This window comes from Oncorhynchus clarkii, chromosome 27, assembly GCF_045791955.1.
Source record: "Oncorhynchus clarkii lewisi isolate Uvic-CL-2024 chromosome 27, UVic_Ocla_1.0, whole genome shotgun sequence".
Classification (NCBI taxonomy): domain Eukaryota; kingdom Metazoa; phylum Chordata; class Actinopteri; order Salmoniformes; family Salmonidae; genus Oncorhynchus; species Oncorhynchus clarkii.
This window is the reverse complement of record NC_092173.1, coordinates 8159152-8185193: the sequence shown is the minus strand read 5'-3', so window position 1 is coordinate 8185193 and position 26042 is coordinate 8159152. Positions and strand designations below refer to the sequence as shown.

General features: G+C 43.9%; 2 protein-coding genes and 1 long non-coding RNA gene across 6 annotated transcripts; 2 read left to right on the top strand and 1 right to left on the bottom strand.

Moving 5' to 3' along the window:
- The first annotated feature begins 904 nt into the window (after positions 1-904).
- Positions 905-13345, top strand: LOC139385929 (5'-3' exonuclease PLD3-like). Of its 4 annotated transcripts, none has more exons than XM_071131226.1 (12): positions 905-1337; positions 4945-5043; positions 5133-5183; positions 9451-9608; positions 9820-10000; positions 10096-10213; positions 10361-10488; positions 10787-10987; positions 11154-11293; positions 11669-11834; positions 11944-12043; positions 12219-13345. In XM_071131226.1, the coding sequence occupies exons 2-12, from the start codon at positions 5017-5019 to the stop codon at positions 12404-12406; spliced, it is 1458 nt and encodes a 485-aa protein (XP_070987327.1). In that variant the 5' UTR covers positions 905-1337; positions 4945-5016; the 3' UTR covers positions 12407-13345. The 4 variants fall into 4 exon arrangements, with proteins under 4 accessions (XP_070987327.1, XP_070987330.1, XP_070987328.1 ...); XM_071131227.1 differs by having other exon boundaries at positions 942-1345; positions 12219-13344; XM_071131229.1 differs by lacking the exon at positions 5133-5183 and having other exon boundaries at positions 927-1345; positions 12219-13344.
- A 282-nt stretch (positions 13346-13627) lies between these two features.
- LOC139385401 (homeodomain-interacting protein kinase 4-like) lies at positions 13628-15941 on the bottom strand. Its single transcript, XM_071130465.1, has 3 exons — positions 15406-15941; positions 13920-15225; positions 13628-13783 (listed from the first exon to the last, which is right to left on the bottom strand). Exons 1-3 carry the CDS (start codon positions 15939-15941, stop codon positions 13628-13630), a joined length of 1998 nt encoding a protein of 665 aa, XP_070986566.1.
- Positions 15942-16559: 618 nt separating this feature from the next.
- LOC139386437 (uncharacterized) lies at positions 16560-20270 on the top strand. Its single transcript, XR_011629043.1, has 3 exons — positions 16560-16794; positions 19562-19679; positions 19979-20270. It is a non-coding gene; the product is annotated as an uncharacterized lncRNA (long non-coding RNA).
- Positions 20271-26042: the final 5772 nt, after the last annotated feature.

The window sequence follows — 26042 nt, the reverse complement described above, 5'->3', positions numbered from 1 at the left end:
GGAGTTACTTACCTGATCGTATCCTGGATGAGCGACAATTCCCGAGGGCCTCGCCCTTCAACGGCTGTCCCCTCCCTGGGGACGTTATTACCGCTTCGTTTTCCCGCACCTTGCCTCACAGCACTGAAAGACGCAGCAAATTACACAACACTTTATGATAAAATAAAGTAAACAGTGTGTGTGTGCGTATGTGTGATGATGATGTAGATTGTTATTTTTTTCTATTATTAGCATAAATATGCATATTGTTGATGATCAACATTAATCTGAACCTAGTTGGGGGCCTCTATCGGGTTTGTGACTAGGCTATGTGACAAAAATAAAAATACCTGCGCACATGACAGTGGGACTTCACTACATAAGGGACTTATCCATTCATTGTAGGCCTGGGCATCACCTGCTTTTGGCATCAGTCACAGTATTTGTGGATTGTTACCATAATCAGTATAATCAGATCAAATGAATAAACCCAATAGGATTTGCTATGATCTTACAGCGCCCTCGTTTGGTTGTCAAAACTACATGGCGAGTACAATGAGGGGCTTTTGGTTTGATGTAGCCATAGAGTATGATAGAAGCCTCCAGTGGCCAAAAGGTCATCTTAGCGTGGACAGCGCCATTGAAGGTCTTACACCATTTTTATTTATGTAGTCAACTAGGTGGAACTTTCAACTTCATTGGCTGAGCCCTCCTGGTGACCCTGTTGGAGTCATGTCCAACTTGGTCATGAGAAGGGGTCAGCCAATCATGAAGAAGAAAATAAATTGACTACTTCAAAATGTATATTGCCTCAATGGCGTTGTCCGTCCCTGTACAGGCACAAAAACGAGTCCTCTATCTATCTTTATGGATGTAGCCTCTGCAGAGCCTGTCGAGTCCCGGACATCGAGATGTACCAGTTTTCAGGGGAAATGGAAAGAGAGTCTGTGACGCGACTATCCGCTTTTGGCGTTAACGTCCATCTTAACTCCTCCACATTTACTGGATTGGTTAAACCGTGCAGAAGACAACCTCACTCGGCACTTTTGCATCCTTGTCAAGATCAGTATGTAAGGCATCTACTTTCAGGCGTTAGATGCGATGCCTCACATATGACGTTGGGTTGGATTCTCATTGGTTGTTTAGGCTTGGTCATATGACCACACGCTCGAGACGGCGAACCCAATTTGTAAAGTATTTGCTCTGGTATTTTCTCATTCTGGCAATTGCATTTTGTTTATCTACATTTAGTTGTTAAAAACAATAGCCTAATGTAACCGGTAAAAACATTAACGATAATTTACATTCGGTAATTTAATCCATGAAAGAATTCACAAGGCCCGGCCGCATGATTTCAGGTATGGATGTGAGTGTCTTGTTGTTTTACTCGCTTATATAGCCTTTGATCATCTAGGCACGCTCCAAACATCGACACATTGTTGCAACCAGTGGTGGGAAAAGTACTAATTGTCATACTTGAGTAAAAGTAAAGATACCCTAATATAAAATGACTCAAGTAAAAGTGAAAGTCACCCAGTAAAATACTACTTGAGTAAAAGTCTAAAAGTGTTTAGTTTTAAATGTACTTAAGTATCAAACGTAAATGGAACTTCTAAAATGTACTTAAGTATCAAAAGTAAAAGTATAAAGCATTTCAAATTCAGTGTATTAAGCAAACGAACCAGACAGCACAATTATTATTATTATTTTTTGACGGATAGCCAGGGGCACACTCCGACACTCAGACATAATTTACAAACGAAGCAATTGGTGTAGTGAGTCAGCCAGATCAGAGGCATTAGGGATGACCAGGGATGTTCTCTTGATAAGTGTGTGAAGTGGACCATTTTCCTGTCAAAATGTAATGAGTACTTTTGGGTGTCAGGGAAAATGTATGCAGTAAAAAGTACATTATTATCTTTATGGAATGTAGTAAAGTAAAAGTTGGCAAAAATATATTTAGTAAAGTACATATACCCCCAAAAACTACGTAAGTATTTTAAAGTATTTTTAATTACGTGTTTAACTCCACTGGTTGCAACAATGTTATGGCTATAATGTAACCGCTGCAATACTCATGCAATGTGATATCTATTTGATTGACAAGTTCAGCAAATAAAAACAGGAAATTGACTCATAGGCCTACACTAGGTGTTCAGAACACTTTCAATATGCATAGGCAATTGGTGGTTACGACACTCAATTTACTGACAAGGGAGAAAGAGGAACATAAACACAAAATCTGAAACAATATGTTTTATCAAGTCTTTATTTCACTGTACCATGGATATGGGGACCTACGCATAACCGTGTTTGTCTATGACTCAATGCCAATTACCATGGGGCAAGCTCCATCTTATCTTCCATAATGACATGGTCATTGAAGATAACCATTTAAGGGTAAAGTTTGAAATAAGTAGCATTTTCTCTAACGCTGACTCGCCTCATAAGCATTCTTCCTCGTATTTACCCTACAAATGTAGTTATTCTTACAAAGAGATAGACTAGGCCAGCCACAAGACTATGTTTTGTTTTGTCTTGTTGAATTTAGCAGTAACAATATGCCATTTGTTTGACTAAAAGCACTTGTTATTTGTGTCTTTGAGAACCAGTCATTAGCAAAGCAAACAATGGTCAACATGATTCTGTTAACATCTTGCCTTTAAGTTCGTACAGCTTGATAGCCTATTCATAGTCACTAGAGCCCTGCCCTCAGTCGAGGCTTCCCACTCGTGACTTGCAGCTCTGAAACAGCTCATTTAACTTCTCCTCAGAAACGGATATGTTTAAGCGTATCTAAGATGCTTCTGCTTTTCTGGAACATTTTGTCCAGAAATTGCGTATTATCTTATTGGAGTCATGAGCATAGGAAATGTGTTCCACGTATTAAATGTCAAGCCACAAGATGTGCTCTGGAGTATCTCGTGCTGTTTGTCAAATGATACAGTGCATTCGGAAAGTATTCAGGCCCCTTGATTTTTTCCCCCACATTTTGTTATGTTACAGCCTTATTATAAAATTGATTACATTAATTTAATCTTCATCAACCTACACACAATACCCCAAAATAACAAAGCAAAAACAGGTTTAGAAATTTTAGCAAATTTGTAAAAATAAATAAATAATAATAAATGGAAATCACATTTTCACAAGTATTCAGACCCTTTACTCTGTACTTTGTTGAAGCAACTTTGGCAGCGGTTACAGCCTTGAGTCTTCTTGGGTATTATGCTACAAGCTTGGCACGCCTGTATTTGGGGAGTTTCTCCCATTCTTCTCTGCAGATCCTTTCAAGCTCTGTCATGTTGGATGGGGAGTGTCGCTGTACAGCTATTTTCAGGTCTCTCCAGAGATGTTCGATTGGGTTCAAAAGTCAAGGCTCTGGCTGGGCCATCAAGGAAATTCAGAGACTTGTACTGAAGCCACTCCTGCATTGTCTTGGCTGTGTGCTTAGCATCGTTGTCCTGTTGGAAGGTGAACCTTCGCCCCAATCTGAGGTCCTGAGCACTCTGGAGCAGGTTTTCATCAAGAATCTCTCTGTACTTTGCTCCGTTTATTTTTCCCTCGATCCTGACTAGTCGCACAGTTGCTGCCACTGAAAAACATCCCCACAGCATGATGCTGCATCCACCATGCTTCACTGTAGGGATGGTATTGGCCAGGTGATGAGCGGTGCCTAGTTTCCTCCAGAAGTGACGCTTGGCATTCAGGCCAAAAAGTAAAATCTTGGTTTCATCTGACCCGAGAATCTTGTTTCTCATGGTCAGAGTCCTTTAGGTGCCGTTTGGCAAACTCCAAGCGTGTTGTCATGTGCCTTTTACTGAAGAGTGTCTTCCGTCTGGCCAGGCTACCATAAAGGCCTGATTGGTGGAGTGCTGCAGAGATGATTGTCCTTCTGGAAAGTTCTCCCATCTCCACAGAGGAACTCTGGAGCTCTGTCAGTGACTATCGGGTTCTTGGTCACCTCTCTGCCCAAGGCCCTTCTCCCCTGATTGCTCAGTTTGGCCGGGCGGCCAACTCTTGGAAGAGTCTTGGTGGTTCTAAACTTCTTCCATTTAAGAATGATGGAGGCCACTGTGTTCTTGGGGACCTTCATTGCTCCAGAAATGTGCTTCGACACAATCCTGTCTCGGAGCTCTTAAGGACCATTCCTTCAGCCTCATGGCTCATGGTTTTTGCTCTGGCATGCACTGTTAACTGTGGGACCTTATATAGACAGGTTTGTGCCTTTCCAAATCATGTCCAATCAATCAATAAGGATGATTAATGGAAACAGGATGCACCTGAGCTCAATTTCTTGTCCCATAGCAAAGGGTCTGAATACTTACGTAAATAAGGTATTGCTGTTTTAAAACATATATAAATTAGCAGACATTTCTAAAAACCTGCTTTGTCGTTATGGGGTATTGTGTTTAGATACATATAAAAAAAAAAAAAAAATTTTAGAATCAGGGGGTAACTTAACAAAATTTGGAAAATTCAAGGGCTCCGAATACTTTCTGCATGCACTGTATGTAAAGTGTGCACCATATAGGCCTGTGCATTATCTTGAACACCTGCCTGCAAACACTCCTGGCCTGTAGCTTTGAAGTCAGTCATTCTTCTATAGTGTTAATGACACCTTGAACTTTCTTTATTATGAATAGGTCTTGACAGAATTGGGGGTGGGCATCAGAGGTAGTGTGGAGACGATGGTATGTCGTCGGTGGAATAACACTACTGACTGAGAGTACTGTATTCCACCATTCATTGTGATATAGGGGCTCAGTGAGTAAGGTCACTCATCAGGCACTATAGAGATACAGCTCAACATGTTTCCTGTCACTTCAACCACAAACAGCAAGGCACTTATCCCTGATTGCTCCTGTAAGTCACTCTGGATAAGAGCGTCAGCTAAAGGACTAGAATTAAAAACTATAGATGGGTCTTAAATGATTTGATGTAATTTTCTTCTGTTCTGTTTAGAGCCTTTTATGAGCTGCATTTTCTGATCGGAATCCTGAAGAACTTTGTCAAAAGAGACAGTACTCTGTAACCATGATTTCTGATATTCCCTACGAGAAGGTAAGGTTTTTGTCAGTACTGTTGTCATAAGTTTTGACGGAATTTTGTGTCTCAGTTTTCTAACCCCTTAATATCTTCTTCTGGTGCAGATGTGCAATGTGGAGTCGAGGAGAGAAGAGTCCTGCAGGAAAGCACAGATGGTATCCAATATTAATGACATTTACCAAGCAACCTAATGAAAATGGTGTGAAAAGATGATTAGTCAGTGGCCAAGGTTGTGAGTTAAAAGGGAATGTGCCCTAAATTCATTTTCATGTGTATTTCTAGTCAATCCACTATGCATATCATAATTTAGCATACGCTTGCATCATAGCTATCGAAACACCCCGTGTGTCAAAAAGTTGCATTTAACACTTTACACTTCTATCCTGCTCTTCTATGCCAGTGATTATTAGAAAGCAGCACAACTTACATTGGGCATGTAATTCAAATGATCTTCTGTGACCAATGTTTAATAGAGCCCTGCCTGAGCCTTACCCATGCCTGCAACGTTCAGGCCCTACTCTCCCCAGGCCAGATTGCTTCTGCCTGAAATAATTATTAAAATCCATTAGCTTCTCCTCTCTCTATGTCACCCACTCCACCCGAGTATCCATAGCAACGGCTCTGCTTAGGCTGCTCATTGATGAAACATGAGTGAGCACTGAGCATGGCTGTTAAGCTGCTTTTCTTCACTCTAAACTGCGACAAAACTCAATGAACATAATTATTTTTTGATGAGGTTTAAGCACTTTTGACACCTACACGTTAACCAAGTTCAACCCACACGTCGTCCATTCCACCCAGTTAGAGAGAGGGGAATCTTGGGAGTTGTAGGAATTGACTCAAACTGGCAATTGGGAACATCAGGACTGGTCAGGACATTCAAAGCTAGATATCTACTCAGGCATAGTTTTGAAACTCAATTTTGTGTGTGAATGTGTCTACTAGGGACCACTGAAAATAACAACCACTGAATTACATGGGCAAATAAAATAGTCCTTTAAACAGACAAACTCTCATGGGACTCATGATGATTTCGATCACTAATGGCGCTGGAGGAGATGGCTGCCGTTTTACGTGCTCCTAACCAATTGTGCTATTGCGTGTGTTTTGTTTTATTTTACATTATTTGTAACTTATTTTGTACATAATGCTTCTGCCACTGTCTCTTATGACTGAAAATAACTTCTGGAAATAAGGGCAGCGATTTACTCACCTCGTACTGGACAAAGAGTTTTTTATTTATTTAAAGAGGATAAATAAATAAAGGATTTACTTTGGACACTGGACAAGGCCCAATCCCTGTCATTCGCATGAAGAAGAGACGGAGATATCAGGGACGTAGGTCGGGGTGCCTTGTAAGGATCCGATGGCGAGTGGGTAATCCGCCTCTACCATCAGTCCTATGTAAAATGAATGAGCTCCGATCAAGACTAACCTACCAACGAGACATTAAAAACTGTAATATCTTATGTTTCACCGAGTCATGGCTAAAAGACGACATGGATAACATACAGCTGACTGGGTTTTCCATGCATCGGCAAGATAGAACAGCTGCCTCCTGTAAGACAAGGGGTGGCAGTCTGTGTCTATTTGTAAATAACAGCTGGTGCACAAAATCTAATATGAAGAAAATCTCAAGGTTTTTCTTGCCTGAGGTAGAGTATCTCATGATAAGCTGTAGACCACACTATTTACCAAGAGAGTTTTCATCTATATTTTTCTATTTACCACCACAAACCGATGCTGGCACTAAGACTGCACCCAACGAGCTGTGTAAATGCCATAAGCAAAGAAGAAAATGATTGTCCAGAGGTGGCGCTCCTAGTGGCCAGAGACTTTAATACAGGCAAACTTAAATACATTTGACCTAATTTCTACCATCATGTTACATGTGCAACCAGGTGAGAAAAAAACTCTAGACCACCTTTACTTCACACACAGAGATGCGTACAAAGCTCGCCCTCCATTTGGCAAATCTGACCATACCTCTATCCTCCTGATTCCTGCTTAAAAGCAAAAACTAAAGCAGGAAGTACCAGTGACTCGGTCAATACAGAAGTGGTCAGATGAAGCAGATTCTAAGCTACAGGACTGTTTTGCTAGCACAGACTGGAATATGTTCCGGGATTCTTCCGACGTCATCCCCACACTGACCGTACATACCCCAACTAGAAGCCATGGATTACAGGCAACATCCACACTTAGCTAAAGGGTAGAGCTGCTGCTTTCAAGGAGCGGGACTCTAACCCGGAAGCTTATAAGAAATCCCGCTATGCCCTCCGACGAACCATCAAATTGGCAAAGTGTCAATACAGGAGTAAGATTTAATCCTACTACACTGGCTCCGACGCTCGTCGGATGTGTCAGGGCTTGCAAACTATTACGATCTACATAGGGAAGCACAGCCGCGAGCTGCCAAAGTGACACGAGCCTACCAGACGAGCCAAATTACTTCTATGCTCGCTCCGAGGCAAGCAACACTGAAGCTTGCATGAGAGCTCCAGATGACTGTGTGATCACTCTCTCCGTAGCCGATGTGAGTAAGACCTTTAAACAGGTCAACATACACAAGGCCGCAGGGCCAGACGGATTACCAGGATGTGTACTCCGAGCATGCGCTGACCAACTGGCAAGTGTCTTCACTGACATTTTCAACCTGTGCCTGACCGAGTCTATAATAACAACATGTTTCAAGCAGACCACCAAAGTCTCTGTGCCCAAGAACACCAAGGTAACCTGCCTAAATGACTACCAACCCGTAGCACTCATGTCTGTAGCCATGAAGTACTTTGAAAGGCTGGTCATGGCTCACATCAACACCATTACCCCAGAAACTCAAGACCCACTCCAATTTGCATACCCACCCAACAGATCCACAGATGACGCAATCTCTTTTGCACTCCACACTGCCCTTTCCCACCTGGACAAAAGGAACACCTACGTGAGAATGCTATTCCTTAACTACAGCTCAGAGTTCAACACCAGAGTACCCTCAATGCTCATCAATATGCTAAGGACCTTGGGACTAAAGACCTTACTCTGCAACTGGATCCTGGACTTCCTGACAGGCTGCCCCCAGGTGGTAAGGGTAGGTAACAACACATCTGCCATGCTGATAATCAACATGGGGATGACCCCTCAGAGGTGCGTTCTCAGACCCCTCCTGTACTCCCTATTCACTCATGAATGCATGGCCAAACATAACTCCAACAGCATCATTAAGTTTGCCGATGACACAACAGTGGTAGTAGGCCTGATCACCGACAATGATGAGACAGCCTATAGGAAGGAGGTCAGAGACCTGGCAGTGTGGTGCCAGGATAACAACCTCTCCCACAATGTGATGAAGACAAAATAGATGATCGTGGACTACAGGAAAAGGAGGGCCGAGCACGCCCCCATTCTCATCGACTGGGCTGTAGTGGAGCAGGTTGAGAGCTTCAAGTTCCTTGGTGTCCACATCACCAACAAACTATCATGCTCCAAACACACCAAGACAGTCGTGAAGAGGGCACGACAACGCCTATTCTCCCTCAGGAGACTGAAAAGATTTGGCATGCGTCCTCAGATCCTCAAAAGGTTCTACAGCTGCACCATAGAGAGCATCCTAACTGGTTGCATGACCTCCTGGTATGGCAACTGCTCGGCCTCTGACAGCAAGGCACTACATAGGGTAGTGTGTACGGCCCAGTACATCACTGGGGCCAAGCTTCCTGCCATCCAGGACCTCTATACCAGGTGGTGTCAGAGGAAGGCCCTAAAAATTGCCAAAGACTCCAGCCACCCTAGTCATAGACTGTTGCTCTTTGATACCACACAGCAAGTGGTACCTGAGCGTGAAGTCTATGTCCAAAAGGCTTCATGACAGCTTCTCGCCATAAGACTTCTGAACAGCTAATCAAATGGCTACCCGGACTATTTTCATTGACCCCCCCCCCCTCCCATTTTTACGCTGTTGCTACTCTCTCTTTATTATCTATGCATAGTCACTTTACCTTTACCTACATGTACATATTACCTCAGTTACCTCCACGAACCTGTGCCCACGTTGACTCTGTACCGGTACCCCCTGTATATAGCCTCACTACTGTTATTTTATTGTTGCTCTTTAATATATATATTTTTTTCAACTTTATTATTTTTTCAATGTGTATATATATTTATTTATGTTTTACTTCATTTTATTTTAGTAAGTACTGTCTTAACGCTTATTTTTCTTAACTGCATTGTTGGTTGAGACCTTGTAAGTAAGCATTTCACTTTAAGGTCTACTGCACCTGTATTCGGTGCATGTGACAAATACAATTTGATTTGATTCTATTCAACCTCAGTTCCATAACCGTTATCTCATTCCTCTTTGGTCGGGATGGTCTGGTCAGGGTCACCTCTACATGACTATGCTCATGCCATCTCTGTGTGTAGTATTATAGGTGTCTGCTGGGTCTCACTGGGGTGGTCAGTCTGCTATTGGCTGCCGTGTTCCTCCAGACCCTGCTGCTTCCCGTGGTTAACTCCTCCCCAAACAAGCCCGGCTTCCAGCTCCCACTTCCTCTCACTGACACCTGCACCGACCCCTGCAAGTGAGTGGGCCTCTGTACAATGTCTAATTTCCCACTGTTTGGGTGCTCACTGTAAACATCTTATTCTGCTCATTCATTCTCTATCATTCTGCAGCTTTAATTCCTTTGTGGTTACGTGGTTAACCACCATTGTCATGTTTTACAGAACAGGTGCTATCATTAACTGTTCAAGGGTTTAGTAAAACAATGACGCTTCCTTTTTCTCTTCCAGAATCGTTCTATTGGAGAGCATCCCAGAGGGGTTAGAGTTCAATTCTAGTGTCACCAACCCATCCATCTACCAGGCTTGGCTAAACCTGATTAGTGAGGCTCGCAGTAGCGTGGACATTGCGTCTTTCTATTGGACGCTCACCAACAAAGACACAGGCTCTCATGAGCCAACGGCGGATCAGGTGAGTGTGTTCTGTGATTGGCAGGCAATGCGATGCAGTTCTAACCTGTGGGCAGTTGTGGCTTATTTTAGTCTAAACAGTTGTTTCGTCTATAGGGCGAGGATGTACTGAATAGGCTAGCTCAGGTGTCTGGGAAGCTCTCTGTCCGCATCGCTGTAAATACACCAACAGAGTCCCAACATCACGAAGACCTCATTCTATTACAAAGTTCTGGTAAGGGGTTCTCTGACCGTGCATTTATGTTTTCAATTCCATTGAATTTGCACGAGTTAATTTGACTGCAATCAAGCTGCTAACTACAGATAAGGAAGTATTACTTTGTTTGATTTTTGTGGTGATAATGGTAGCTCATTTTTTTAGGTGCTGATGTAAGAGCCGTGAACATGCGGAATTTGACCACTGGAGTACTTCACACCAAGTTCTGGGTGGTGGACAAGAAGCACATCTACATTGGCAGTGCCAACATGGACTGGAGGTCCCTTACCCAGGTGAGTCTCCTCTGTGCCCTCACACTCAGCCTCACCTCCATATTATTTTGTTTGTTTTTTTAAGTTAACAATAAAACAATGTGTTGTTCAAAAATGAAAATGTAACTATACGAGTCCCTTAAACTATTCGAAAAGTTATTCTTGTGTTTTTTTTGGAGGATGTAATCCTATTTTCTTGTTCTTTTAAAGTGTAAACATTATATCGCAAGTTTGGAGTGTCAGGGTATTGTCTAAAATGTACACATCAAGTGTTGGGAAAGTAGCTTTGGTTCAGTCCGTCCTCTGTTGTCCTGTTTAGGTGAAGGAGCTGGGGGCTGTGGTGTACAACTGCAGCTGCTTGGCTGCAGACCTGGGGAAGATCTTCGAGGCCTACTGGTACCTTGGGCAAAAAGACACACCCATCCCGTCCCCTTGGCCCAGCAGTTTCAACACTCCTTACAATAAGGACTCGCCCCTGCAGTTACCACTCAACGGCACAGCCTCCCACGTGTATCTGACGGTGAGAATTGACTAAACGTGCACATTTTCAATAATCCAATAATTTAATCATATAATACAAATTGTACCGATTTGTGAAGTCTCGTTATGGAATTCCCCATTTTCATTTTCTCTGGTCCTATGTTAAACATATTACTTTACTTAATTTGACTCTGCTGTACCTTCAGAGTTCTCCACCATCTTTCTGTGCTGCTGGGAGGACCGGAGACCTGCAGTCTATTCTCAGTGTGATGGAGGACGCACAGGAGTTTATCTACATCGCTGTCATGAACTACCTGCCCACCATGGAGTTCTCGCGACCCAAACGGTCAGCCTTCTGTTTTAATGTATTAACCTCACCAAAGTTTACGATATGTATTCGGTTTATAATTAATAAAGCACACGAGGCTTAGAGCTCCCGAGTGGCGCAGCGGTCTAAGGCACTGCATCTCAGTGCCTGAGGCGTTACTACAGTCCCTAGTTTGAATCCAGGCTGTATCACATCCGGCCGTGATTGGGAGTCCCATAGGGAGGCGCACAATTGGCCCAGCGTCGGAGGGGTTTGGCTGGGGTAGGCCATCATTGTAAATAATAATTTGTTCTTAACTGACTTGCCTAGTTAAATAAATATAACAATATTCTACAAAAATAATAATTTGCCCATATGACTCTGGCCTAACCCTCTGTGTGGCGCCCTCTGCAGGTACTGGGCAGAAATTGACACTCAGATCAGACGTGTGGCATACGAGAAGCGGCTGAAGGTGCGTCTGCTCATCAGCTGTTGGGCCAGCACTTCGCCTGTCATGATCCCCTTCCTGAAAGCCTTGGATTCAATGCAGAAACCCAAGGCCAAGCTGGATGTCCAGGTGGTGAGTAGGACCTCTCGCTACTCATGCACTTTACTTATCATCATTGATATGGTAAGGTCCTCCACAAGAGCAATTGTTAAATATTAAACTATTCTTCACTGTTTCACAGAAACTCTTTGTTGTGCCAGCCAATCCCAAGCAGAAAGAAATCCCCTTTGCCAGGGTCAACCATAACAAGTACATGGTGACGGACAAGGTCGCCTACATAGGTGATTCCGCTCTCTCCTAGATAACACGTGCACCAGTCATGCTACTGTATAATGCCAATCAACAATTGCTGATGTTATAACCAGAGGTAACTTCTCTGACGTTATGCACAACCCTCAAAGTCAGATCCCATGCACTATAAAATGCAACGTTATTGTGTTTCCCATTGATCACCAGGTACCTCTAACTGGTCTGGAGACTATTTTGTGAACACTGCTGGATCGGCTCTGGTGGTGAACCAAACGGCTGCCCAGTCAGTAGAGCCTACGGTCCAGGCACAACTACAGGCCGTGTTCGAAAGGGACTGGGACTCCGGCTACAGCACCCCAATCCACCAGCACACCAACCTCAAAATGGTGTGTTAGATACAATACTACACTCTAGACCAGGGGTTCCCAACTCCAGTCCAGACCCCCAATTGCACACATTTTTGCTGTAGCCTCTGGCAAATTTGGGGGGGATTCAACTCCTTGAGGGCCTGATGATTAGTTGGCAAGTTCAATCTGGTGTGCTTGTCTGGGGCTACAATACAAAAGTCTACTGTTTGAAATACTCGAAGCCTGGAGTTTGGAGCCCCCACTCTAGAATGTTACAGGGCCTGTGTCCTCCAAGCCAGCATGGGGAGGAATGGATTCTAATCAGCAGGTGTTTCTGGGATGATTTCTTAAATTGCAGCACATTTTTTTTAATTTGTATAATTGCAGGAGTAGCAGGAGATATGTACTGTAGCAGAAGGTGGGTAAAACGATGCTGACCTCTGCAGCGTCAATGGGTCTATCACATCAATGATCAAAAGACAAGCCTGTGTGTTAACAATAAGACATTATCAGCTTCAACTCCTCGGGAATAAATCCCAGTGAATCTCAGGGAGGTTGCTATATTACGTGTTGAATGTTTGGACTGATGTTTCTTGGCATGCTGGTTTGATCCTTTTATTCTTTATAATGTATGTTTGGTGTGTCGTGCCTCGTTTTTCTATGCAGCCTAGACTCGTTTTTTTTAATTCAATCATTCTGAATCCTAGCTTTAAAACTAGTATGTTTCCCATAGGATTGTGCAGCAACTGATTTCATGTGTGCAATTAAGTCCTGAATTTATTTATTTTCTGGAATTTGCACTGCGTGGAGTGTCTAATATGAGTAGTACAGTGGAGAATGTTACAACAACTGTCAAACTACTTAAGTGTTTAAAAGCACTGCATTGTGTATTATTTGGCGTGCACTGTTACTGTACAATATTGATCACATTTTGTACACACTTCTTCCTTTGTAGTAATGTCCCTAATAAATTGAATTTAAACAGTTGTCTGTCATTTCATTTTTAGCAGTTGTATACACAAGTGTTTAGAATAAGTAAGTCTATCCTCCCTCTCTATCTTATTTCATTATTATGAATAAGGCATGCAGTCTTGCAAATTATACATTTATTTATCCACTGTGCAGTCAATATGAAACTCAAAACGACAACATTTTCAGAGGGCTGTTTTAAAAAGCGTGTCTACTTGTCTATTCAGGCCTGCTTTGCATTGGCAGAGTGTCTGTTTGCTGTATTGAGGAGATCACGTTGACCCCCTCCCTCCAGGAGACTCAGTAGTGGAGGCATTGCTGCTGTGTATGGCTACAGCAGGCTGGGGGGCCGTAGCCCAGGTAGGAGGACACCTCTGGGTCCGTGGTCCACGCCGGCCACCATTGGCCACAATGACAGGTGTAGCCTTCAGGTTCAAAATTGAGAAACTGGATATCCTGTGGGAGAGTGGGACAGCAAAATGGAAAATGACAAAAATGTTCCAGAATTGTAAACCCCACACCATTTATACAGTATTATGGTTCAAATCTCTACTGACAATGATATTGTATCTCCAAAATGACATATTCTTACCTCCAAACCATAATCACGGGCTGCCTCCTTTGCCCCTGCCTGCTCCCTGGGCCCTGCAAGGTCCTGTTGGGTGGTGGGGTCCCTAGAAAAGAAACTGAAGCCTATGGGCTCACCTGCTTTGTCCACCTGGGGCACAGAGGTGTAGCTCAACCTGTGGGTAGGATCGGACCGCGAGGACCTGGCCACTGGCTGCCTCAGGCGCTGGCTCTCACACAGCCTGGTAAAATAGGACAGCATGGAGCCACTCTCTGGTTCCTCTCTGCTGGTGGAGCCTAAGTGAGGACAGTCTAGCTCAGTCTCCTGGAAGGCAATGCTTTCACTTGGTTGGAGGCCAGCTTGGAGATCTGAAGGTATCACAGAACTGGACGGATGGAAGGCACACTGGGCATCCTTGTCCGCCCATACCCCCATGGTGGTCTCCAGGCTGGCCTCATCCACAATGCACAAGCTCTCCATCAGGTCTTCAATCAGTGCTGTGGGGGACTGAGGCACACTGGGGACTGGGGTCTGCTGGGAGAGAACCCCATTGTTACCTTGTAAACCCTCTGAGGATGGTGGATAGCCCTCCCGGTGGTCATGGTGATTTTGAACCCGTGGACATGACTGGTGGGCCTCCTTCTCCCTGGGGTACAGGAACCGCTGGCCCCTCTCTGCATTCAGATGGTGAGACCGACAGCTGTCTCCCTCTGGAGCTGTATCCTGAATCAGGGCTTCACGGAGAGCCTGAGCGGACTGCTCATAGTAGCGGTTGTAGTCTGGGTACATGCGTAAGTGGTGCATGTTGATGAAAGGATGGTGTAAGGCTGCATTGGGTAGGATCCTCTGGTGGGAGTCCAAGGTTAACATCCGCTTGAGGAGCTGCACCATGCTCCGGCGGTCCTCAACTTCTGCTGCCACGTCTTCGTTGCGGAGCTCTGGGTCGTGCTCCGTGAACTCCATGGTCTCCAGCTGGTCCAGGGAGGAGAGGATGTACTTCCTCCGATCCGTCGACCCCTGCTGCTTCCCCAGGGTACGGCCTTCTGTGCCTGAGGGGGGACGCCTCTTGTTGGGCTTGAGCTGCCATTTATTCTCTCCTCGACTGTTGGTGGTGAGCTTGAAGAAATTGTGAACCTTGCTGGCCATGTTGAGCAGATGGGCTTGCGGTAGTCCTTGCGTCTCGCAGATGTACCTCACTTGATCAAACTCTGAATCGCCGGGATACAGAGGCCATCCAAGGAACAACTCTGACATCACACAACCCAGAGACCACATGTCCACTTTCTCACAGAATGGAAGGCCCAGGAGGATTTCAGGAGACCTATAGAACCTGTGAGTTATTTGAAAAACAGGATAAGAGCACATTTAACTAGTTATTTTCTTTCCCAAATGTTTTTTTTTTGGTGAAGTGATCATTTTGGGTTCACACAGATACCCTGAATTTTTTTTAATGATCACAATCACAAATACAAGACATCACAAAGCATGTGGTGCAACATATGCTCTCTACCTGGATTGGATGTATGGCTCCTTAACAAAATGCACTTCACTGAAAATACTTGCAGAACCAAAATCAATCAACTTTACGCTGAAAGGATGGCGACAATGATCCACGATCATTATATTTTCCGGTTTCAGATCAGCATGAATGATGGCGAGTTCCTTCAGTTTGGCTAGTGCTTTTATCATCTGACACGTGATGGTCCTGATGTTGCGGACCGCCATCGGCTTGAAACCATTCTCTTTCTGAAGCTGATACAGGTTCTTCTCCAATAGTTCAAAAACCAGGTAATGATTCGTTTGGTCACGGAAGGCCTCGTGAAATTGAACTATGTGGCTTGTCGTCAAATTATTCCGGGAAAGAACACTTATAAGTTTTAATTCATTTTTTATCACTCGATTTCTGTGAACATCCATTTTCATCATTTTTACCGCCACTAATTCTCCGTCACTCCCTCTCCAGCATTTTGACACTTTTCCGAAGGTACCCTTTCCCACTACATCCAAAGTGTGGTAGACTTCAGTTTCAGAATAGATATCTCTCATTCTCAGCTTGCTTCCTGGTCTTTGTGGTGATTTTAATTTCAATTATAAACATATTGTCAATAGTTCTAAATCCATGGAACGTTCCCTGGGCGATCTAACAATTCTAAGCATTCTATTTCGAAAGTTTCATCAGAACTAAACTATTTGCAGAAGTTGCAATACCTTCACTTGTTAAATGACCGAGATTTTGAGAAAATCACCATCATCATTATCATCATCATCCTCAACCATCATCGATTATATTAGTTGGCTAATACTGATAAGACTAAAAATGATAACAATATGCCTTTATGATGATACATGATGAACAAATAGGTATTACAGTATTATTAGTATTAAATGTATTATTATTACGACAATAATACATAGGCTATATAAAGAAATACATTTGTTTATTGTTCCTGAAAAAAATGACTTGGCCTAGCGAATGCATATATACAGTAGCCTATGCCCGTCTCTATGCAAAATCCTTGAGACCACAATTGAATTCTGATGTCAATGGCCTCCACCTATCCAACCTTTTCCACATCATCAGAAGAAGGAGGGGCATCTATTATGTCAACAGTTACTTTGGGACCGGGCGAAAATGACGGTATATAGGCCTATATCAAAAACAGTTACTTTTGCCCTACAGTTTGTAGTAAAATATCGCAGTCGTTTATTGTTTTTCTTTTTAGGAGTGGTTGGTAGGCTATAGAATTGTGCAGCTTATGCTCTATCCACGACAATCGTCCCGTTATCTAATGATGCCGGGCGCACGAACTGTGGAGCCCTTGGGTGAGGCTTCCAAAGTTTTTACAGATTGAATTTCGAACTTCTAGATCAGCGCCAAGTCATCCACTATAAATATGAGGTAAGAGTACAAGTATTTCTGTTACAACTTTTATTTTATTGGTGATTTGGTAGCCTAAGTTTTTCACTAACCTTTTTGATCACACACACACACACACACACACACACATTTTTCAATGCAAACCACGTTATAACGCGATTATAGGCTTTCATATGAATGTATTAAATAATTCGAGATGTGACACTAATTTTAATTTATAAAATAATTTTCGATTGAAACATATAGGCTACTACAGGACTGAGTCTAAGACATAGTCATAGGCAAATTATAGGATGTATGTGGTTTGCTTTGACTTCATTGTAGACTCATCAATGACCTGCCAAGGTGACTTTGGGGTAGCCTAACATTGGTGGACTCAACATGCGCAGAGTTGGGGAATAGTGAAGTACATGTAGTAATTTAAAAACATTTTGCAATAGCTTGGTGGTAGTTTAATTAAATTCAAATCTAGGTAGTGTTATCAGTACTTAATAGCTTTGTTGCCATGTACCAATGTTTTTCTTACGGGTAGGGTAGATTTTGTTAATAAGTCAATATTTTTGTTAAGATGGGCCGCGGCTTTTGTGGAGCGATGGGTAACGATGCTACTGTTACATTAACACGTAGGTATGTGTGTGGCAACATCCAAACTGTTTTCCAACAGATATTATCAATAAATCCATTCCAATAAGGCATGACATAAGGCATAGATACAACATCCTGCTGAAACAAGGTTCGTATCGCTCTGTTGTTGAATGGACCAAAAGATAAATCTTTCCTACTAATCTTTCCCTGAGTCAACAGGGTCAATAGAAGGTAGGCTCTGAGGGCCAGGTCTTGACACGTTCCTGAATAACAGAGCACAAGGTTTTAATATTGTTCAGCTTTCCACAATTTTAGTCCCGCCCAGTTCAGCTCCATCGCCCAATGCTCTCATCGCTCAATGGTCCCCCGCCCACTCGGCTTCTCTTGCTTTCCTTCCATTGAAAGTGAATGGCTTCAGATGTTTCACCGCGCGATGCCTCCTCCTGGTGTAAACTCACCGTTCGTGTCACTTCTTATTTGATAAAAAATGCTGATCAATCATGGCTAATCCCTTTTAATCTCTGGAAATGATTTCCTTGCAGGTCCAGTTTTAACACCACGATTAGTCCTCATATCTCTCAGTGGAGCAGCTAATGGGGTTCTTAATACATACTAAATACTCCCAGAATTAAAGCTATGAGGTTGTCTTTTTCTCTCTCTGCGTTTATCACTTTCACAAGAAGTCATACTTTCTTTACAAGTTTATTTAGGTTCATTTGAACCATTTCATCATTCAGGTAACTGCCTTGGATGACTGCTCCCAGTGCCAAGAGTAGAGCATTGCCATTGCAAATTATGGGCAGCTATTGTGTGCCGGCCATTTTAGACCCCCAGAAAGAAATTCTGTATGTTTTTTCCTTTGCTAGTTTGATCAATTACCTAATTGGCCATTCAGTATTTAGAGATTGAGATACATTTGAATGTTAAACATTAGTTTTAGTCCTATTAGTAGAGTGTATTGCAGTAGCAGCGTTTGAGCACTGGTGGGCAGCATTAAGGCAGTTTCCATAGCCGTAGTGAGGTCACATGGTGCTGCTTCACATTTCTCATCAATCGCTCTAGGATACTAATCTCAGAGCCCTATCAGTCAGAATAAGGTATGCACTGGACTTTGTCGTGAACACACGTGTGCGTCACTCTCTATCACGATCAGATCGCAGAACAATTTCTGTAATGCCATGTCGTCAGGTGCAGAAGTATGCAAAGCACAGCCCAGAGTTTTTTTTGGTTTCCCTGTGCCAGTGCCTCCACCCAGTGGGGAAGAGGAGGGAGGGTGGAGAGGTACTTGCCTACTGCCTACAGCCATGGTGGGCGTTTGGTGGCGCTGTCCTCTATCAGGACAGGATGCCTCTCTCTGAACGTCCTGTGTTGACAGAGGAGCTGCTGCTCCGAGCACCACCCTGGACACGCCCCCAGCCAGCCCACCCTCCTCGCCCCTAATCACTCAGCCTACCCCCTACTCGCCTGCTCCCTGTCCCTTAGAGGGAGACAACTCTGCACTCTCCAACTTTCCCATCCAATGTGATATTGATTCTGTAGGGCTGAATACCTAACCACTGGTCTGGATGATATAGATGTCATATGGCTTTTCCCACACAGGTGCTGGTGTTACTGGACTCCTTAATGGAAAATAAAGACCACAAAGGTGGCCTTACATACCAGTAAGGAGGAAGGATCTTGGTTTGTGTGTAGGAACAGTAGCCTATATGTGTTTTCTTTTGACAGAAATGTTCCTACCAAAAGAACAAATGCACTTTAATTATCATCCTGTCGTGCCAGTGGGCAGGTGTGGTGACAAGGGTGCGTACAGTATTCATGGGCGTCACCCTCCTCCCTGCCTGGCTCTCCCCATGCCGGACCTAGGGCCTTTTGGAACTCCCTCACAACCCAGGGTGTCCACCCATTTGGATGGTTCTATTTACCCAGGGGAGTATAGGCAAGGGGTGGGTTTGGGGCGTGCTCTTTCCAAATGGCCTGGAATGAGATCTCTATCTTAATTTATATCTAGCCATATACAGTAACATAGCATTAAGAAACCAAGCCTGATCTCTCCTCTTGACATCGATGAATGATTGCGTGTCCCTCTCTCTGGAAAGTGTACTGAGGAGTTACTGGACTGTAGTTTTTCACCCCATCTCTGTCTCTATTATTTTAGCTCTCGTTTTCTACCCCTCTGATCCGCTCCGATCCTCTCCCTATCCAGATTCTTTAGGCTGGACCAGATGCAGACGAAGGGCATGCCTTTGCCGTGTTAGTGCCGCAGTCTGTGATGACTCCATCGGTGGTGTCTGGCTCTTCCGTGGGCAGCAGATGGCTTGAAGGTGGGTTCCTCTTCCACCGCAATTTGGCTTCCCTCTATCCCAACCTACAGGCCAGGAACCGCATCTCTCTTCCAGTTATGTCACTTAGTTCCAGTTACATAATTTCCAATCCACAACCTTAGACATGGTGGCTACATTTGGCCCCAGTTGATTTGGGTTGTAGCCACAATGGTTTCTTTCATTATTTGATGAACTACTGTATGGTCATGGTTTGCTGCTTGCTGATGTTCCCTGCACGTTTTCCTTAGTTGTGTATTCTGCTTTGTGACTATCCAATGCCGGTTATCTCATAACTGTAGGACCAGTGGCTGGAGGATCTGCAAGCAAGTGATGGCAGACGGAAACACCATCAAAGCGAGAGATGGCATGGCACTGCAGAGGACCCGACACCAAAGCCCTGGTCTATTGACCAATCCTTTCTAACACGATAACCAGCTCAATCCATTATTGAGATGAGTAGCTCAGCTATTAAAAGTCAAAACACTATTAACAATGTATCCAGTTCATAGCAGTGAAAATGTTTACATTAGTTGCCATAAACAGATTGTTTTTGATTCGTTCTGGCACGTACAATATTAGTCATGATTACGGAAGTGCCAAAAGGTGAGTGCTATCAGGACTATGTATGACCCTTGGATTTGCTGCCAGGTTTATAATACACTGATGTGGGAAATAAAGTACTGTTTTGACCCTGAACTTCTGTTCCTTGTCTCCTCGTGCTTTTGAATGATATCATCCAATTAGGATACTTCCTTTTCACCACTTCAAGTGTTATTGGATTGTCTGTTGGCAGTTATGAATGGTCAGCGGCAACACTCAGATTTGATCACATTAAGGGGATAGTCTCATGACAGCAAATCAGGTAAGCGGTGGAATGGACTCTAACTCACTTCGGATTTTGATACCACCAGCTGAACGTTTCAGAGCTGATCAAGTGTGGATTTAAAAACAATCTGCAATAGCCTTGTATTACTTCAAATGGATTCATTTTAGGGTGTAAAATAAATGTTATTACAGAATATTGGAATGTTTTTTACAAATGGTAATATACACAACAGGTGGATTCAGCTATTTCAGCCACACTCGTTTCTGACAGGTGTATAAAATCGAGCACACAGCCATGCAATTTCCATAGACAAATATTGGCAGTGTAATTCCCAGCACTGAAGAGCTCAGGGACTTTCAACGTGGCAGCGCCATAGGATGCCACCTTTCCAAAAGTCAGTTCGTCAAATTTCTTCCCTGCTAGAGCTTCCCCGGTCAACTGTAAGTATAATGTGAAGTGAAAACATCTAGGAGCAACAACGGCTCAGCCGTGAAGTGGTAGGCTAAGTGGTAGGCCACACAAGCTCAACACTCACTACCGAGTTCCAAACTGCTTCTTGTCAGCACAAGAACTGTTCGTCGTGAGCTTCATGACATGGCCAAGCAGCCACACACAAGCCTAAGATCATTGGACTCTGGAGCAGTGGAAATGCATTCTATGGAGTGATGAATCATGCTTCACCATCTGGTGAATCTGGGTTTGGCGGATGCCAGGAGAACGCTGAATTGATTAATTCCTACGATGAAGCATTGTGGTGGCAGCATCATGCTGTGGGAATGTTTTTCAGCATCAGGGACTGGGAGACCAGTCAGGATCGAGGGAAAGATGAACTGAGCAAAGTACAGATAGATTCTTGATGAAAACCTACTTCAGAGAAGAAGAAAAAAACGTCCAACCCGGACAACGACGCTAAGCACACAGCCAAAATAACACAAGAGTGGCTTTGGGACATGTCTCTGAATGTCCTTGAGTGGCTCAGCCAGAGCCCAGACTTGAAACCGATCGAACATCCCTGGAGAGACCTGAAAATAGCTGTGCAGCAACGCTCCCCATCCAACATGACAGAACTTGAGAGGATCTACAGAGAAGAATGTGAGAAACTCCCCAAATACAGGTGCGCCAAGCTTGTAGCGTCATACCCAAGAAGACTTGAGACTGTAATCGCTGCCACAGGTGCTTCAACAAGGTACTGAGTAAAGGGTCTGAGTACTTAAAGTACCAGTCAAAAGTTTGGAAACACCTACTCATTCCAGTGTATTTTGTTATGTTGACTCCTTCCTACATTGTAGAATAATAGTGAAGTCATCAAAACTATGAAATAACAAATATGGAATCATGTGGTAACCAAAGAAGTGTAAAAAAAATCTAAACATATTTTATATTTGAGATTCTTCAAAGTAGCCATCCTTTGCCTTGATGACAGCTTTGCAGACTCTTGGCATTCTCTCAACCAGCTTCATGAGGTAGTCACCTGGAATGCATTTCAATTAACAGGTGTGCCTTGTTAAAAGTTCCTTCTTAATGCATTTGAGCCAATCCGTTGTGTTGTGACAAGGAAGGGGTGGTATACAGAAGAGAGCCCTAGTCCATATTATGGCAAGAACAGCTCAAATAAGCAAAGACAAACGACAGTCCATCATTACTGTAATGAAGGTCAGTCAATGCCGAACTTTTCAATAACTTTTAAAGTTTCTTCAAGTGCAGTCGCAAAAACCATCAAGCGCTATGACGAAATTGGCTCTCATGAGGACCGCCACAGGAAAGGAAGACCCAGAGTTAGCTCTGCTGCAGAGGATAAGTTCATTAGTTTACCAGCCTCAGAAATTGCAGCCCAAATAAATGCTTCACAGAGTTCAAGTAATAGACAAATTTCAACATCAACTGTTCAGAGGAGACTACGTAAATCAGGCCTTCATGGTCAAATTGCTGTAAAGAAACCACTACTAAAGGACACCAATAAGAAGAATAGACTTGCTTGGGCCAAGAAACAAGAGCAATGGACATTGCACCAGTGGAAACCTGTCCTTTGGTCTGATGAGTCCAAATTTGAGATGTTTGTTCCAACTGCTGTGTCTTTGTGAGATGCAGAGTAGGTGAACAGAAATAGAAAACATAGAACACAAAACATAGAATGCCCACCCCAACTCACGCCCTGACCAAACCAAAATAGAGACATGAAAAGGATCTCTAAGGTCAGGGCGTGACAATTTCTAAGTGACCCCAAACGTTTGAACGATACTGTATCGCCAGCAAAAGACGCCAGCAAATCAGCTCGAAGTGATTTTAGTTTTGTAAATCTGTTCCAAATTTTTCCCATGCAAAATAGAGAGATATTTGTGACCATATACAAAAGTAAGCAAGGTTTGAAATTATTATCTTTTAGTCAAATATTATATCTGTTTGGACTTCTTGCGGTCAGTTTGCAGTCTACAAATTATTTGTGATTATTTTCGGGTCCCCTGACCATCCGCTCATGTAGAAATCTGCCCACGGGTGAATCTAGTTGATGATCCTTGGTCTACACCAAAGTAGAATAACTCAAACGGTGAATGTTGTGATGACATAGAATCAATGTGGGAAAATGGATTGGATTTTCACCAAGCTTTTAACCTAAATTCAATGACACTGTGCATTTTTTTTGTTGATTTTTACATTGAATTCACATAAGTTAACAACTAAACCAAATATACATTTAAAAAAAGAAGTTGAACTGACGTCTGTGCCCAGTGGGTATGCTTCAGATGACTTACATGATCAACAATGTGCTCTGGTAGTACTTCATTGCATTGATAAGTACTCTCGCTTCCACTGAAGTTATTACACTGTTTGGAATCAAGCATGAAAAAGATTGTTGAGCTCTTTCCCCAAGTTCTCAAGTTGTCCCTCAGCCTCAAAGCTCTGTTAGTAGTGGTAGTAGTGTGTGACTGACTGTACAGTACGATCATCTTACTACGATACCCATTGGCCTGTTTACCACAGGCCAGGCAGGGGGAATGTGTTTTTCTCTTGATTATATTGTGGCTTGTTTTGAGCTCTGTCTGACACGGTGTCCATTGACCAGTTAACACTAAGCCTGCTCACAAGGCCGTGTTGGGCCGGGGCTAAAGCCGTCCCGCCACCGAACAAAAGAGCAGGGCTTTACCAGGGGGACACGCAAAACTGCTGACTGTCAACTTGAGCTAATGCGGTCCCATTCTGTTCCGTCTCGGTCCTGTCGGCCTCCCTCTCTCCATCCATCCATCCATCCATCCATCCATCCATCCATCCATCCATCCCTCCCTCCCTCCCTCCCTCCCTCCCTCCCTCCCTCCCTCCCTCCCTCCCTCCCTCCCTCCCTCCCTCCCTCCCTCCCTCCCTATCCATCCCTCTCTCTCTCTCTCTCTCTTTCCCACCCTGGGACCCTCTTTCTACACGCTAGCCCAGAAACAGCTAGGTCTTCCACCAGCCTACTGACAGACAGAGTGCTAACCTTCAGATAATTATCTGTCCATCCAGTTGCACCCATCTCTCTTTTTTTCCCTTTTTTTCAGTGTGTCAAAGTGTGTTTGTGTGCATGTGCTCTGTGGTTTTGCGTCTCTTGGGACCATGTGTGAGTGTCTGCGTGGGATATTCAGAGTCACCTGGACACCCTCTTCCAATGCAGGTCAGTAGGGATGGGGGACGAGTGATGGGGGATCTGCTGTTCATTAGCCTTCTTGTGGTTCCTAGTGATAGACATTGCTTTGTCGAGCTGCATTCAATAGATTCTGGAGACACAATATTGATGAGTCACAACATCATTGACTTTTTCTGTCTTGAATCAGATCTATTGGCAAATCCAATCCAATTTTATTGGGGGAAATGTGTGTTCCAAAGTGTCTTTTATTTCACATGAAGAGTTTTTTCTTAGGAAGAGATGCAGCTCAAATCAGTTCTTAGTTTAAACTGTAGACTTGCTTCGATGCCATGCTACGTGGTAGCACTAGCAACCCCTCCCACTCCAGTTGACCTCCCTGCTGAAACATGTCACAGACAAATTCCATCTCTCGCTCTTGTTATTTATGTTAAAGAGGGGTTCCCGACCAAGTCCCTTGACTATAAATACACCTAGACGGAGGGCCAGCTCAAGGCAAAATGAGAAGAGGATATGAGCATTGTTTAGCTGACAGTTGTGTTAAGTTAGTGTAACCTTATCTGGCAGACATTCCTGGTGTTATATGACGTCTGTGCTGGCTTATTAGATAAGAGACCTGTTTCCTTTTTGTGTCTTCCTGAACACTTGGATGTTGTTGTCCTGACCTGAGACAGGGATCCACAGTTGGAAGGGATGCTCAGTAGATTTATGTTTTCTGGTTGTAATGTTTCTACATTTCATTTAAACGGTCTGGGTTTCTGCCCTCACAAAGTGAGGTCATATTGGCTAACTTGAAGAAATGCTTTTCATCCCATCATCTACAGATGCTGGGCTTTTCTCTGCTCGACCTCTGTTTCTTTTCAATACGCACACACAAACTTACACGTGCACACGCGCAGGCACGCACGCACACACACACACACACACACACACACACACACACACTGTTAAAGACCAGACAGCCATCATGTGACCACATGTGACCAACCTCTGGAGTCACAACAGCAGTCAGTCAATACTATGGGCTACAGCTCTCCCCAGAGCCCAGCCCATCCCAGATCCCATTGGGGATGTTTTCCCCTGTAGCCCCCCGCAGCCAGCCTGCTCCAGTTTTCTGTCCCTGGCACAGCGAACCGCTGACATGAGGGGATTGCTGGGCTACTGGGACACTCTGTCCCGTGCCAAGCCAGCTGCCCAACTCACCTCACCCCCCTGTCTAAATCCTAGTTTTGTGTCAGCGGCGAAATGCAACAATGACAGCGTTAACACAATGCAAGCGGCTTGATCTCCCTGGCAGCCTTCAGTGGCAGGCTTGTGTCCCTGGCCAGGGCTCGATCGGACCACCTGTGTGGCTCACATGGGGGTCCAGCTGGCAGAATGGATGGTATTACTCCATGTCTATGCAGGCATGGTGGTTATGAACCACCACAGCACTCACTTTGACTACATCAGCTCTGCAAGCAGGGACGTTAATAACAGGCCATCGATAGACACAGTACACTCAGTGTTAAGCTCACAACAACAGATGCTCTCCCCAGAAGAGTCACACTTTCTCTAAATTAAGACCCCTGGCCTGTTCTTATTTTGATCTCGAGGGATAAAAATAGCCACACAACATTAGCTCCGCTATCCCAGATCTGAAGATAATTCCTTTTGTTATTCCTCCACTTTGTTTGACTCCTCAGGGAATTTAAACAATGCCACCAGCAGCCAGCCAGGTAGGCAGTTTACATGTCGCTGAAGAAGAGTGGTCTCCAGTCTTTTTCTCAAATATGCAGCAGAAGAAAGCTCGTGACAATCTGACTGAATCCTGTCAAAGTTTTTGGCCCCTTCCTCCTCCCCCCTATCTTGACAGTCCTGCCCCTCACCTTCCTAATATGGGGGCATCCCCTTGCCCTCGTCCAATCATTACTCTCGTTACGTC